We start from the raw sequence: 15,248 nt of genomic DNA, 5'->3' as shown, positions 1-15,248 counted from the left end.
GGTGAGCACTGACAGGGTGCTCTGAGTACTGTGCAGATCCCCATCCGAGTTCCCTTCAAGCCCAGACCCTGATTAGAGAGACATTCAGAGCTCTTGCCCTGGAACTTGGGTCCCCTCATCCTCTGACATGACAGCTGAGAGAAACTAAATGCCTTCAGATGAGGAACACTGTTTTTTTTCCCTGATTTTCCCTGTCTACCTGGGCTCCTTCTTGACAGAGACTTGGCTCCTAAAATCCCTGGGGCTGCTCCTGATGGCACCAGGCAGGACAAGCTGTGATGGAGGAGGCAGCGCTGGGCTTTGCTGGTCATTAAATATTGATACTGAAATGATGGTGTTCCTGGAGCAGGGCTGACCCATTTAAAGTTGAAACTTCCTTAGAGCTGAGCTGCTTCTGCAGTGTGACTATGGTGTAGCAGAGAGTCCCACAGCACTGCCCCTCTGACCTGCTCACCCAATGTCCTGCTGTCACCATGAATCACCCAGGACAGTCCTGGGTGCCAGGCTGAGCTCGGGCCACTGTGCAGTGTCTGCCTTGACAGGAGCCATAAAGTCATTAAAAAGGTTGGAAAATCCCTTGGAGACCATCAGGTCCAGCCATTCCTCCACCACTCACCCATGTCCCCACGTGCCACATCCACATGTTTTTTGAGCCCTTCCAGGGATGTTTTCAGAACATTGCACCCTCCTGCTCTGCAGGGGCCTCAAAAATGGCATTAGGAAACCAGTGAAGGTGGTTTTAGCTCAAAGTCCATCTGTTGTGGTCACTGGGGTGTTGGGACATGCCCTGTGTCCCTGTGGAGGGTGACTGGGAGCAGGGCATGGCACACAGGGTGATGCTTGTCCCTTGGTCCAGCCCAGGAGCCTCCTCACCCTGATCCCGGTCTGTGCCTTTGCACTGACCCCCTCCTGCCCTGGCTGAGCCAAGCAGCTCTGGCTTTTCATTTTTCTCTTTGGTTTTAGGAGCTGCCTGAGAGGCTGCAGGGATGGACCTGGGAGAGCTGTGTAACCCCTAAATTTTAGTAAAAGTCATTCAGGTATTGTGCAGGAGAGACCTGAGCTGGCTCCACGTCCAGCCTGGGGAGGACTTAAACTTAGGATTTAGGAGCTGGACTTTGATTCTTGTGGGTTCCTTCCAACTCACTTTACTTTATTCTGTTCCATGATTCTAAACTTTTCTTTATGGGCTGACTCTTCCAGGTTTGGGGCACCCTGGCTGTGGTGTGGAGGGTGCTCAGAGGGGAGAGGGGGGACCTTGTTTTCTGTTGCCTCTTCCCCCCTCAGAGCTGAGCAGGGTCGTGTCCTGGAGACCTTGTGCTTTGCATTAGTTTCGTTTTTGGCAGCCGAATAAAGCTGTGCCAATCCCGGAGAGCTGAGTGGTATTACCCAGGGAATCCAGCGCAGGGGAACAAAGCAAAGCCCTTCCAAGCCTTGGCTGCCAAGTTTTGTGTCTGTGTTTTTCTGAACTCTGCCCAGGCAGCCTGTGGAAGACAAACAACTTGTGGGTGCTGCTGAGGGGGCAAAATCTGGGGGGAGAGGGAGATTTGCTGTCATTACCGCAGTGCACAAGGCTTTGCTGTGGTGTCCTGCAAACCTGGATCCACCTCTCCTGTGGGGGGACAGCCCTGCCCCTGTCCCCATCCCCACAGGGGTAGGGGGATGCACCCCCTGGTGCCATGGGAGCAGCTGCAGCACATCACCGGCTGCAGGGAGTGATGCTGTTGAGTCATTCCATGGCATAAATCTGTTTATTTTCCACTATTTCACCTTGGCAGATCTCAGCCTGTCACCTGGAGGGGGGTGTGAAGGTGTGTTGGCTCTGGAGTCACCTTCCCTTCCCACCCTGGGAGTGAGAGGCAGGCTTGGAAAAGGCTATTTTTATCTCTGGAGTGAGGAGCCCTTTTCACCGCCCTCATCCTGCCGGGCTGTTTTTGTTAGAGGCTCCAGACAATGTTTTAAAAACATTCACTTTCAGCAAACTTCCTCCTGAGGGTTGGTGGATTGTATTTGGCCAACAGAGAGTCACCTCCCCCCCTTTAGCTGATCCGTGAGACCTTTTGGGGGGCTTTTATCTCTTTATTTATTGTTTAAAATGGCTGTTGTGGGTCGGTGGGGAGCAGGTCCTGCCCTGAGCAGTGCCAGGACTGAGTTGTGCCTCGATTCCCCCTGGGTTAGGGAAGATGTGCTGAATTTTGGACGGTGCTTTGTCTGTTCCATCATTTATTCCCTCGGTTTCGTGCTCAGGACAATGTGTTTACACGGCACTGCTGAGAAAATCACATTATTTACATATCCCTGTGTACATACCTGTACACAAACACTGTGCTGAACCTGCAAGCTGCCTAAAAATCGCCTCCCCACAGAAATTCTGCCAATGTTTCTGCTGCTTAAATATTATTCAGTCTCAGAGTGCTGAGGCTGAGCTTGAGTGTGTTTGGGGCTGGAGCTGTTCATGTGCATCTGTGTCCCCATCCCTGCCACGGGAAGGGGGGAATTGTCCCTGTCCCCACTGTGGGCAGTGATCCCACACCTCCAACCGCTTTGTGGGGTAACAGAAGTAGATTTTCGACCAAAGCTAAAGGCGACGTGGGCAGGATGGAGCAATCCCCGTCAGTGTTAATTAACTCGCATGCAATTGTCTCCTTCACCTCGGAGAACACCTCGTTACACGGCTTGTTGCTGCAGGTTAATTTTCTCCCTTGGAGCTGAGCACACTCGCCAGACTGCTCTGTGCTGCCCCAAAACAGCTTCCAGGGGCCCCGAGATATCGGCAGCCTTAATTAGCGGGGCAGCTCCTCGTTAGCCTCCTGCAATCATCCTCGGGCCTCGGCAGGTTGTGATGGTGATGTGGGATGGACCCGGGAGCTGCAGGGATGGGCTTTGGGGGCATCCTCCCCTGCTGCTCCCACTGCTGCTCCTGGGAGGATTAACTGGATGTCACTGGATGTCTCTGGGGCGATGCCACCCCTCCAGGCTGGTGCCCCGCACAGGCTCCTTCTGCCCATGGAAGCTCCAAAATGGCTGTTTTGAGCCGAGCCCTGCACGTGGTGCCCACAGGAGAAAATTAAACTGTCAGACGGCAAGGGCCAGGCAGCAGGAACTGGGGATAAAAATGCCTCAGGCAGAAAATGAGCTTTATAGTGTTGGCCAGCCTCGGATGAGGTGACAGATGCTTAATCAGCTTATTTGCTGTAAGTGTCTGCCTCTCGTCTTCCCCCCCCCCCCTTGCCGGGGTGGGGACGCTGCCAGCAGCGTGCTGGGGGTGCAGAGCCCCCTCCTCGGGGGGGAATGCCCCTGAATCCCTGCTGGGGGATATTCAGGCATCAAACTCCATTTTCCGGTGGCACCCCTGGCGGGAGGGTGTCCCCGAGGTGGGGGCAGGAGGTTGGGCACGGCCCTGGGGCTGCAGCCAGGTGAGATCCAGGCACAGGAGAGAAGGGAGGTTGTGCCTCTCGCAGGGCTGGCTGGGGTCGGGTTTGGTGATGCCGTCGGTGCCGGGGTGAGCGGCCCTGGCAGGGAGGGTCGTGGGGCACAAAGAGCCCTTCTTCTCCCTGATCTGATTATTCCTTCCCCCATCTTAAGTAAGGCCCTTGGAGCGCGGGAGGAAAAGCTCAGACGGCGCTGCTGGTGTTCACCCCCACCCAAACTGAGGCCTTTACGGGCAGGTGACACCATGAGTGACACCCAGTGCTGGACACCCAGTGCTGGACACCCAGTGCTGGACACCCAGTGCTGGACACCCGGGCGTAATTCCTGGCACGCGCCCTGGGCTGCAGCTGGCACGGCTCGGGGGGGATGCTGGTGACCTCAGTCTGGCTCACTGCTGGGTGCATGTTTGGAATGCTGCTCTTCAGCCCTTCCTGCTTGTCCCTGATGGACAGAGCTGGCGCTGCTGTCCGAGGCCACCCCGGGGGTGGGACATCACCTGCCATCATCTCCCAGAGCTCAGGTCACCTCTGTGGTTGGTGTGAGGGACACTGCTGCCTCAAACAGCCATTCAGCAGTCATTACTGGGGTCATTTCTGCCCTATCTGATGATTTTCTGGTTGGGGCATTCACTTACCTCTCACAGTAGAGCACCTGCACAAGGTATCTCGTGCTGGGGCACTGCAGAACCACCTTCTTATTGTTCCTTGTGGTCTTCAAACCCAGCTTGGTCTTCCTCAAGCTGTGAGATGAAGGGGAAGATCCTGGGGCATCTTCCAGGGAGGTGGGAGGACTTTTTTCTCTCTTTTTGTGTTGAGTTGAGTTGAGCATGGAGCTGTGCTGTCCAGCTCCCGTCATCCCTGCTAATCCCAGTGATGTTCTTCTCCCTTTAGACGATCATGGAGCAGTTCAACCCCAGCCTCAGGAATTTCATTTCTATGGGGAAGACCTATGAAAAAGCCTTAGCAAGTAAGTGATGCTGCACTGCTGGTGTGGGTATTGCTGGAATGCTGGGGGCTGCCAGGCTGGGCAGCGTGGCCTCGGGAGGGGGGCAAAAAGCTGGAAAAGCAGCTTGGGAAGCATTTTGTTCCCATGAGGGGGGAACTGGGAGGATGGTTCTTGGACCTTGATGCAAAGCTCATGTCGCTGGGATGTGCAAGGGGCCGTGGATGTGGGAAGGATTCAAGGGATGAAATGCTGGGAGTCAGTGGGATAACAAACACATCTCCAAACAGTTCATCTTCGAATGTTTGTTTAAAACGCTGAGAATTAGGATTTTCAGTTCTGTTTAAAGAGGTGTTACTGAAATGTTTAAATTGCCCAGAAGAATGAAGAGAAGGAAAAAACCTGAAAGTATTGATGGCAGCTCTTGATTGGGACTGCAAGATCCTATTGGGAGCCATTAGGGAGGTGTAGATTTAAGTGATCAAAAGGAAGCTATGAGTTGATTAAACCCCAAAATGGAGGATTTTGACTCAGACTGGCTCTATGCACTGCCTGGGCCCTCCTCAGCTGGGTTTTAAGGAGGTTTAAGGCTTTTCTCGACCCAGAACTGTGTTTTTCCGGAGAGGGCTCTGCTCCCTTCGGAGCTGCACGTGTCTCCTGGATTTTATTTTTCTGATATCCCAGTGAAAATGCCTGTGAGGGAAGAGGCTGTCACCATCTTCAGCCAGTGGGGGAGAAAATGCTTGTGTGTCTCGTGTTCTCGAGCGCGGTGTTTGCGATCCGACCTTGGGGAAGGGATCGCTGCCCCTGCTTCCTGCTGGGCAAGTCAAATGAGGCTTGTGGGTGTTTCCATGAGGATCCTTTATGGTGCAACCCTCCCCCTGTTCTCAGGTACCAGCACTGCCCCTGTGCTGTGTCCTGCCAGTGCTCAGCACTGGTTTGAGCTGGGTTTTAATGGATCAACCAGCCGTGACGTGGGAAGTGCCCGTCCAGCCCGGTCCACTGCTCAGGGGCTGTGGACTCTGACCCCCAGGGGTGGGATACAACACCCCTAATTATGAGCAGCAGCATTTCCCAGCTGTTCCTAGGGATGCTGCCAGGGCAGGGGTTCGCAATTTGTGGGTGCTTTTCCCTCCTGGCAGCAGGGAAGGGAGGAGAGGTGGGGTCAGATGGGGAGAAGAGGTTGCCCTTGGGACTGTGTTTTTATTTATTCTTCTGAAATGTTGTCCTGATAACTCAGCTGTCAGTTACCTGGGGGGTGGATCCATTTATATTATTATTGTGCTGTTCTGTCCCAGCTGAAGCCACACACACACTAACCCTGGCATTTGAGGGAAACCAGGGTGATCACCGGGTTTGTATTTTTCCCACATCCCTGCTGTGAAAGCTCTTTGAAGCCAAAGATCTTCCTGTAATTTTTAACTTGTCTTGGGTCATCCTTTCCTCGGATCCCTGAGCTGGGGGAGCAGCTGAAGGAAGGCCCAAACCAGGAGCCAGTGCAGAGGCTGCAGCCCAGCGTTGGAAGGTGCTGAGCTGGGGCTGTACAACATGTTCCATGATTAGAGGAAACCCCCTGCTTATCTGATTAAAGTCAAGTGTGTAGCTGGAATGTCAACAAACAAGGCTGAACTATAATGAAAGTCTGTGATATTCAATTATTCCACAGTGATTTCTCTGAGCAGCATTAGCAGCCTGATGGTTACACTGGAATGAAAACCACCCAGGTCCTGCATGTACCTTTTCTCTCTCCTAAATTGCCCTGTAATCTCACTGCTCCAGCTTTCTTTGCTCACTTTTCTTCTGTTTGTTGTTTAGGCCCTCCCCGTGGCGTTAAGCCCTTTGAAGTAATATCTATTTTAGTGTCTAGCATCTCCTCAGGGTCCCAGCAGTTCTAATAACTACTAAGGAGACTATAACTTGCATTTTTTGATGCTTTTTAGGTATGACATATGCAGCAAAAGGGTACTTTGATGCTCTGGTGAAGATGGGAGAGTTGGCCAGTGAAAGCCAAGGATCGAAAGAATTGGGTAAGTCACCAATTTGCTGCTAAATGGAGCTGCATAAACTGAGCACGGGGATGAAACCAGATTTTGGTGTTGCTGGGGAGAACAAGCTCAGTGTAGAGCTGATCTGAATAGTAGAAGTGACTCTATATTTACTGTTAAGGTAGCTTGGGAAAGAAACCTGGTGTTCTTCATGTCAGGGGTTTGTGGCACCGTCAGCTCGTGGTGTTTTTGGAGAGCAGTTCAAGGTGGGCTTGTCTTGCTTTACAAAGGAGAGAAGCAGCAGGTTTTGGTCCAGCAGCTGGGGCAGTGCTGCCCATTTTGGGCCCCTGGAGGGGAAGGTGTGGGGAGAGGGAGAAACCTGGGGAAGGGGCAGGGTGGCTGTGCTGGAGCAGTGGTGGGTGTGGTGGAGGTCACCTGGCACTTGGGCTGTGTGTGACAGGGCTGGGTTTGGACCCTGAATGCAGCAGATCTGCCCTGCCTGCAGCTCCCCTGTGCCCCAGCACCAGAGACTTGTATTTGCTCAGTCGATGGCAGTTGCGACAGACGTCACGAGTGTGATGCTCGGTGCCTCCTTTCCCCTTCCCACACTTCTTTCTCTGATCAATCCTTTGGGAGCTGCTTTCCCATTGCTCAGACGTGGCTCCTGCATTCTCTCTCCTCGCAGCTGTGGTTCGAGGTGACCCTCCCAGCTCCCCCCGTGGTTCGAGGTGACCCTCCCAGCTCCCCCCGTGGTTCGAGGTGACCCTCCCAGCTCCCCCCGTGGTTCAAGGTGACCCTCCCAGCTCCCCCCGTGGTTCAAGGTGACCCTCCCAGCTCCCCCTGGGATGCTGCAGCCTTGTTAAGGCTCTCACGGAGCTGAGATGGGTTCTGGTCTCATTGCCTGTGCAGTCCCAGGTGAACTCCCCCTCCTCCTCCTCCTCCTCCTCCTCCTCCTCCCAGTCCCTCCCGCAGCTCTGGCTCACACTGTGCAGGGCGATGGCAAACTGCTCATTAAAGCCTCTCTCCGGGGCAGTCAATTAACAGAGAGGTTGAGCTGCACCGACTCTAAAGGCTGAGGGAAGGGGGGAGCGGCCCCTGCTCTGTCACACTGTGCTCGGTGTCACAGCCTGCTCCCCCCAGCCCCGCTGCTCCAGCTCGCTGCTGCCTCGGAATTGTGCTGGGGAAGCAGTTAAGTGTCTATGGAAACCGAGTCGTGGATTAAAGCTGCCTGGAGCAATCTGCTTCTGTTTAATAAATAAAACAAAGAGCCCTGTGTGCGACGCCGCGGCTGCGAGGGGCTGCCCCTGCCTCCCTGGGGCTCACAGACACCCCAGCTCTGTCCTCCTGAGCTGGGAGTTTGGGGAAACCTTCCTGGAGGGCAGGATCTTGCCCTTCAGAGCAGCTCCAGGTTTGCTCACGCTTAAAACCTGGGTTTGGTGACTTCTGGTGGCCCTGGTTCCTCAGCAGGGATGGTGGTTTGATGTCCTTAGTGCCCTCCCCCAGTCCCTGGGCATGCATTCTGTGTGTGGCTCGAGTATTTGGGGGTTTAAAATGTTTCCAAATCACTGCTCCTTCCCCTCTTGGTGTGAACGTGTCCAAGGGAGGCTCCTGGCAGCTCCAGCTGCCCCTCGGCCCCGTGCTCTGCTGATCCTGCTGATATTTTACTGGAGCAGCTGCTCCGAGCGGGAGAAAGTTGAGATAAAATTTCTGGCTGCAGCTCAGTGCAGCTGATAAAAGCTGGGACACAACCCTCTCCCAGCAGATGTGTAAACAGGGGCTGAGAAATGTTCTGGATCAGGGCTGTGCTCACCCAAGGTATGGCTTTTCCTGGGAACACCTTTCCCTTGTCGCTCCCTGGGCCGGGAATGCCGATAGTGCCGGAAAGGAGCGCCGGGCTCTGCGTTGTTTCGTAGGATCACAGGCTGGTTTGGGCTGTGATCATCCAGTTTCACCTCCTGCCCATGGGCAGGGACACCTTCCACCAGCCCAGGTTGCTGCAAGCCCCGTCCAACCTGGCCCTGGACACTTCCAGGGATGGAGAACTCACTTCTGAGCAGCAGAAGGGGATGCTCTTAATTGCTGCTTCCAGGAATGTTGTGCCCCTCACCTCCCTCCCCGAGTGGGGATTTTGCTCCAAGAGTTATAGGGAAAACTGCTTCAAGATGTCAGGCAGGATCCTGGAATGCTTCTACTGGGACCAGAGCTCATGTTTCCAGCCTCCACAGAAAATTTTTTTTTTCCTTCATAAACCTTTGTTTTCTGAACCTGGATGATTTTCTGATGTCCTGCCTGGGACAGGAGGAGTCAATCCCCCATTCCTTTGATGGCAGCAATGCTGCAGGTTCATCTCTGAGAACACAGAGCCCTCCAGAGCACCGCTCCAGACTCGGGTCCCAGCTCCCCGTGGGGCTGCTTAGCACTGTTCATTGTTTCTAAATTCTCCATCAGATTTTAGGAACTGTGTGTAGACAGGATAATCCCGTGTGGGAATGGAAAAAAACTGGCAATAATGACGCCCTTGAGCCGTAATCGGCTCTGGGGGCTCAGTTTTTGGGTGCAAGTGTCTGGTGGGGCTGTGCCTGTCTGAACCCACTGCTGGGGACTCAAGTGATGCTCTGGGCAGTCCAGGGTGTAGCTGTCAGTTGTCCCTGAGCAGAAGAGGCACTTTGCTCTGTGCAATTCCCTGGAGCCCAGTCCTTGGCATTTGGGGTTCGATCCATGCCCACAGTTCCTCTGGGGAGGGGCTCCTGGGGCTGCTCCACACACCCTCAGTGGTTGCTGCAGGGGCTTTTGGGAAGCTGAGGAGCTGGTGTGAAGGGCATGTGTGTGTGATCAGTGGAGGTTTGCTCCAGGCTGGATCCTGGAATGGTTTGTAACCCCTTCTGATGAGCTCCAGTCTCATGCACGAGTCCTCAGGTGACTTTGGCCCTTTTCCAGCTCCTAAGGTCCCTTGGATGCAACTCAAATTGTCTTTTCTTTTGACCTTCTGAAAATTAGGCCGTGACAAAGTCATGGAAGGGAGTTTTCTTCTCGTGGTGAGCGGAGCTGGAGACATTTCCACAGGGATGCTGGGGCTGAGAGCACCTGCAGGAAACGCCTTCAGGGCTGGAGGTGGATTTTGCTCAGCAACTGGATTTCCCAAAGGTCCCTTGAATGAGTGAAGCTGCTCTGAGTGACACAGGGCTGTGAAAGGGCAGCACATGCAATAATTAGTCAAACACTTTTGAGCTCAAACGAGCCCCTGGTAAATAAAGGCTTTTCATTTGCACAGTAAAATCAGGGCTGGTGACACCTTCGTGGCTTGGGCTGGAAGGGACCTTAAAGGTCACCCAGTGCCACCCCCTGCCAGAGGCAGGGACACCTTCCACTAGTCCAGGTTTCTCTAAGCCTCATCCAACACTTCCAGGGATGGAGCATCCCAGAGTTCAGGCTCCTCAGCAGCTCTGGGGTCTGGCCCAGCTCTTGGAGGCTTTATACTGCGCCAGATCCGCTGGGAACATTAATCTGTTAATTGGATTTGGGGTTGTTTTGGGTAGGTGCTTCCTGCAGCAGCAGAGATGCAGATATAGATCCTCAGGGTGCCAAAGGTCATCCTGGTGCTCTGTGTGGGCTCAGGGACTGCTGGAGCTGGCAGTGGTGCCTGGTGTCCACTGGGGGTGGCAGCTCTGTGCTGGGGGAAGAAAGGATGCTCTGGACCTGGATTTCCACCTGTGATTCTGTTAAAAGACGTGAGAAACTTCCAGAAATCCAGGACTCTGTCTCCAAGGTGTATGGGGAGGGAAGGAAGCTGCAGGAATGGGCTTGCTAAGGGTGCAGAAAGGCAAGAAAGACCTCTCAAATCCTTCTGCTGCCTCAGGACGGGACTCTTCCGCTGCCTTCGTCCCTCTGGTGAGGAGCTTGTTCCACCACCCTGTGTTTGGTACGTCGTGGTGGAGCGTTGTAGATGAGCGTCTGTGATGGCCTCGTGGCCTGGCTGGAGTTGCCAACGTGTAGATGATGGTGACATCTTCCAGGGCTGCCCACGTGCTGTGTGCCCCTGCCTGGGATGGGCTCCTGCAGGGATGCTCTGTCCTTTTGGGGGGATGAGGGGCCCTGTGTGTGTCCCTGGGCTGGTTTCTGCCGTCCATCAGCGATGGGCTGAGCAGGTTTGAGGAGGGGTTTTGGCTTGGTGTGTGGCCAGCTCCAGGTCCTGGTGGTGTTTGCTGCCCTCTGGGACTGGCGGTGTGCAGGATGGGTTGGATCGTGTGAGCCAGGCTGCTGAATGTGGGGTGGTGTCCTCATGTGCTGATTAATCCAGTAGCACCAGTATAGCAGCTGCCAGAGCAGTTGGACAGCAGGGACTCACTGGTCTGTACATCTTGGAACAGATACAGGATTGGTGCCCAGCCAGGGGGGCTGTGGGGGGCACAGAACATCCCAGGTCACCCCAGTCTCTAATCTATCCCCAGTAAAAGTGTCAATGGCAGCTGCTCAGCTTGAGGGAGCTGGGCCTGTGTTATGGAGTCAGGATGCCTTGGGAAGCTCCTGCTCTTCCCTTCACCTTGTCTGTCAGTAAACCAACTGCAAACTCCTGAAGCTGTGCCAGGCAGGGCTGGAGCAGGGGCTGGAGCAGCGCTGAGCGTTGTAACGCTGACAGTCGCTGATGTATTATCAACACAGCACCCAGTCCTCTGGGGCTGGGAGAACTGAAACCCTTCTGGAGAGGAAAGGGATGAGTCAGCCTGGAGAAGCTGATTGTTTCCCCACACTCGTCTCCTTCCCCCTCCCCGCACACGCACGGACCTTCCCCGGCTGTCGCGAGGGAACGTTGGTGCTGATGGAGTCAGAGCCTCTTCCCGGCCAGGTGTTGGGCTGGAAGTGCTGCTCCCCAGGACCTGGGAGCTGCTCTGTGAGCCTGGGTGAGGGTACACTGGTACGAGGGAAGCGATTCTCTTGATTGCTGAAGTTTTCAGAAGAATCATTTAGGTTGGAAAAGCTCAAATGTTGACCCTGCACTGCCAGGGCCACCACTAAAATATGTCCCTGAGTACTGCACCTAAATGTTTCTGCCTTACATCTGGCTGGATCAGATCTTCAGCACTGAGGTGTTGTGTGAGCAGAGTTATTGCTGGTCTGTGTTTGTGGGATGTGCCTGAGCCCTGACCAGGAGAGCTGGTGGGGGATGGTCCCCTGGCCACCATCTCCCACTGCCCTTGCAGGATAGGCTGGGCTGCCCCAGCCCTGCACAAGCATCAGCATGTTCTGTCTTAGAGCAATTTGGCTTCCTCATTAGTGAATTGTTGGTATTTTTGTTAAAAATGGCTTGTATCTTGCTAGAAAAGAGGGGGTAAAAAAACCCTAATTTTTAGCCTCTGACAAGTCCAAAGCAAACCCCTGAGAGCTGGGATCCCACTGCTTCACCTTCTGGAGGGGCAGCTGGCTCCTGCCGTGCCAGTAGCAACGGGAGGGATGTGGAACAACCTGTTTGCCTGTTGTGGGCTGGGTGTGGAAGGGAAGGGCCCACAATAGCTCCTATAGTTCTTCTCCCAGAACGATACTGTGAGTCAGCCATAAACAGCAGCTCCTCCTTCCCCGTGCTCTGAGCCTGTGGGGAGTTGTGGGAGCGGGTGGAACCCTCTGGATTTTCATGGCTGGGTGTAGGTGAGATGCTTCACCCGGAGGTTCCTCACCTGCAGGATGTGTGTTTTGGCAGCAAGGCGATGGTGCTTGAGCTTGGCACGGCTCACACCGTGACCTGAGCCCTTGTCCTGCTGCACAGTGGGAGTTCAGGTGTTTAACTTACAAACACCTCTGGCAGGTGATGCGTAATGCCCGTGGCGTGGGTGGCTGTGCTGGTGCCAGGGTGTGTGCCCTGTGCCGTGCTCCCAGCCCTGCCACTGAAGTCTGGAAGTGTTGTGGGGTGGTCCCTCCATCATTGCACGGTGGTACCCCCAGCACGGTGCCACAGATCCTCTTCTGAGGCAGGTTTTGAAATCCTGAGGCTTTTCCAGCCACTGTGGTATCTCTTAGTCACAGTTTCACTTCATCCCTGTTCTGGGTTGGTTTTGGGGTGAAATGTCTGCTAATGTCTCACACGGTCTGTAGGTTTTTGCAGTGGTGAAGCAGCTCGTGGTGTGGAGGTATCGGGGTGTTGGAGGTGCCATGTGGGAATTCACACCACGCTGCTGCTATTTTTAGGGGATTTAGTTCAAGTCCCGCTCCCAGCGTGGGCTCCCAGGGATGGCAGAGGCCATGGGAAACCCGGAGCTGGTTCCTTCAGAGCTGGCTGGGGAGAGGCTCTGGAGGAAGCTCATGTGGCTCTGGGTGGGTGTCCAACCGCCTTCCTGTGCCCCTCTGGCCTAAGCACAGGGCTCCCCTGGAGCTGTGGGTGCTGGGCTGAGCCTGGGGGCACAGGGGGCACGGCAGTGTCCCCTCCCTGGGCTGGGACACAGAGATGGAGCCGCTGGGAAAGGCTCTGTGCCGCTGCTCGCTTTGATGTGGGGCTGCAACGCCCCGATGGGAGCTGAGGGGGTGGTGGTGGAGGAGAAAGTCAAGCCCAAGGATGTGTATCTGTGCTGAGAGACGCGCCACGCGCCACCTGACTGCTGGGAACAGGCAGTTCCCTGGGTGAGGACTGTGGGGAGCGGGGCAGAGCCCTCTTGCCCCCGTGCAGGGGTACCCAGAGCTGGATGTGGGGGCGTGGATGTTCTTTCTGAGCACCCTGGTCCCCACTCTCGGGTGGCTTGGGAGCTCAGTGTTGGTGGCCAGAGCCCTCAGCCAGCCCTGCACTGGCACTCTCGGGGAGAGAGAGAGGGAGTGGTGCAAGCTTTGGGAATAATGAGCATTGATACCCTCCTGACAAAGCCAGTGTGACGTCAGTGCCTCCTCGCAGTGGGAATTCGGCCACTTCCCATCATTGAGCTGTCACAGCCCGAGCAGGGAGCGATTTCCTGGCGGTCCCGTGGTGGTGACCCCTTGCCCAGCCCTCCCTGCTCATGTGTGGGGCTCCTCACTGCAGACATGTGTGGTGGCCGGGTGTGAGTGCTCCGCTTGGCTCAGCACCTGGAGAACCAGCTGGAAAAGTCACAGCCGGCTCAGTGGCCGTGGAAATCTTGGCATGTGGTTTCCTCGTGGCAAAGGAGAGGAGCTGTAGCCCTGCCATCTGGTTACCTCCCGCTCTGTGGGATGCTCTGGGCATCGCTGCCCTCTCAGGGGGCACGGGGGGATGGTGGCCCTGGCAGTGGCATTGCACTGACCCGCAGCAGAGAGGGCCAGTGCCTGCCAAGGGAGCGGATTTTAATGTTTGCAGAAGGCTTTGAGACACAGTGTATGGTGCAAAGTACTGATTGCTCCAGCCAGGAGAGCAAAGAAATGTTGGGGCAGGTTGTTCCTGGTCGGCTGGGGGTGTCGACATTCGGCTGGAGCAGGGCCCGTGTGCCCAGGGATGTGGAGGGTCAGGGATGGGCTGGGCTGGGCTGGGCTGGGCTGGCATGTGCCATCTGTGCTGAAGGAGGGTCCCAGTTGTTCTCTTGCATGGTGAGGAGCTGGTTTGGCTCATCCCTGAGGTTTGTCCTGGGGCTCTGGGGCTGGTGTCCCCTTCCCATTGCAATTCCCATCCCTGGGGTTGGGTTCTGTTTTTAAAACTCCATGTATGTATTTATGGGCTGTATCTTTGGGGCTTTGAGTTCTCACAGGTGCTGCTCTGCTTTTCTGGGATGGGATGTGGGATGCTGCTCCCCTTTGGAGAGCTCCAGTGGGTGTCAGGGATCCCCCAGCCCTGCTTGGGACCTGCCAGGGCCAAGTGCTGAGGCAGGAGCAGCTCAGAGACATAGCTTACTGCTTTCCATTTGCAAACAGCTCCATGGAGGTTGGGAGCCTTGTGGGAAGCTGCAGCCCACCGTGCTGGAAGGCAAAGCTTCCAAACTCAGCCCTGAAAAGAGCTGACAGAGCTGGGCTCTCCCAAGGCTGCGATCTGCAGACAGGATCGTGGCTTTCAGTGGAGTGGTAGCGCTGGCTCTGCTCCTGAAAGATTCTCCCGTGTGTGTGTTTGGCTCCAGCCACTCTGGGGCTTCTGCTGAGGCAGGACACTGCCCTTCCTCCAGGAACAGCGCTGGGTGTGGGGCTGGAATCCTGCCTTGGAAAAGAAGAAAGAAAGGAAGTGACGGAGCAGAGCTGGGACTGCTTGGCTGCGGTGGGGATGCCCGGGCAGCAGCTGCTCTGCCCTCAGGCTCTGCCCTCGCTGCCCACACCTGGCTCAGCCCCTGAGGCCGAGTGATTTTGAGGCAAATACCAGCCCAGGGCTTAGCCCCCTGTCCTGTGACCTGCACCGAGTGCCAGGGCCGTGTCTGTCCACTGTGGGTGCCCTGTGCTTGGCCTGGGGGAGAAGGGCTTCCCTGGGTTCTGGGATCCCTCCTTGCTAGGAGAATGGTGCCTGCAGCCCTGGGGTGTCCCCTGAGCTCAGTGCCTCAAACCCCCTCCCTTCATCTTGTCTTTGCAGGGGACGTGCTCTTCCAGATGGCAGAAGTCCACAGGCAGATCCAGAACCAGCTGGAGGAGATGGTGAGTGCCCAGCCCGGCATGCCAGGGGCTCTGCTGGTGCCAAATGCCTTGTCCGAGTGACACCAGCCCCTCTGACGTGGATTTGTTGAGCTGCAAAGGGTTTGGTGTGCTGGGCCCCCTGTGAGTGTGTGTGTCCCTCGCTGCCATCAGCCTGTCTGTGCAGCCCTGCTCACCTGCCATCCCCACTGCCATCTGGTGCCCCCAGGCCCCCACACTTTGCCAGCCCTCCCCAAGAACCGTGTGTTTTCTTTCTCCCTGCAGCTCAAGTCCTTCCACAACGAGCTCCTGACGCAGCTGGAGCAGAAGGTGGAGCTGGACTCCCGGTACCTGAGTGTGAGTTACGGGCACGGGTCG

The 15,248-nt window shown here is 55.6% G+C and overlaps 1 protein-coding gene across 8 annotated transcripts in view; it reads left to right on the top strand.

The window, feature by feature from the left end:
* The window catches only part of BAIAP2 (BAI1 associated protein 2), a 39,570-nt gene that overhangs the window by 3,756 nt on the left and 20,566 nt on the right, over positions 1 to 15,248 (top strand). For all 8 annotated transcript variants that reach the window (XM_027904146.1, XM_027904144.1, XM_027904148.1 and 5 more), the window contains exons 2-5: positions 4,320 to 4,395; positions 6,312 to 6,398; positions 14,833 to 14,894; positions 15,156 to 15,227. In XM_027904146.1, coding sequence (XP_027759947.1) covers positions 4,320 to 4,395; positions 6,312 to 6,398; positions 14,833 to 14,894; positions 15,156 to 15,227 — 297 coding nt within the window. The remainder of the gene's footprint in view (positions 1 to 4,319; positions 4,396 to 6,311; positions 6,399 to 14,832; positions 14,895 to 15,155; positions 15,228 to 15,248) is intronic.

Source organism: Empidonax traillii, unplaced genomic scaffold, assembly GCF_003031625.1.
Source record: "Empidonax traillii isolate 1590-97213 ecotype Southwest subspecies unplaced genomic scaffold, ASM303162v1 scaffold1015:size517714, whole genome shotgun sequence".
Classification (NCBI taxonomy): domain Eukaryota; kingdom Metazoa; phylum Chordata; class Aves; order Passeriformes; family Tyrannidae; genus Empidonax; species Empidonax traillii.
Note: the sequence above shows the minus strand (reverse complement) of the source record. Positions and strands in the feature narration are given on the sequence as shown.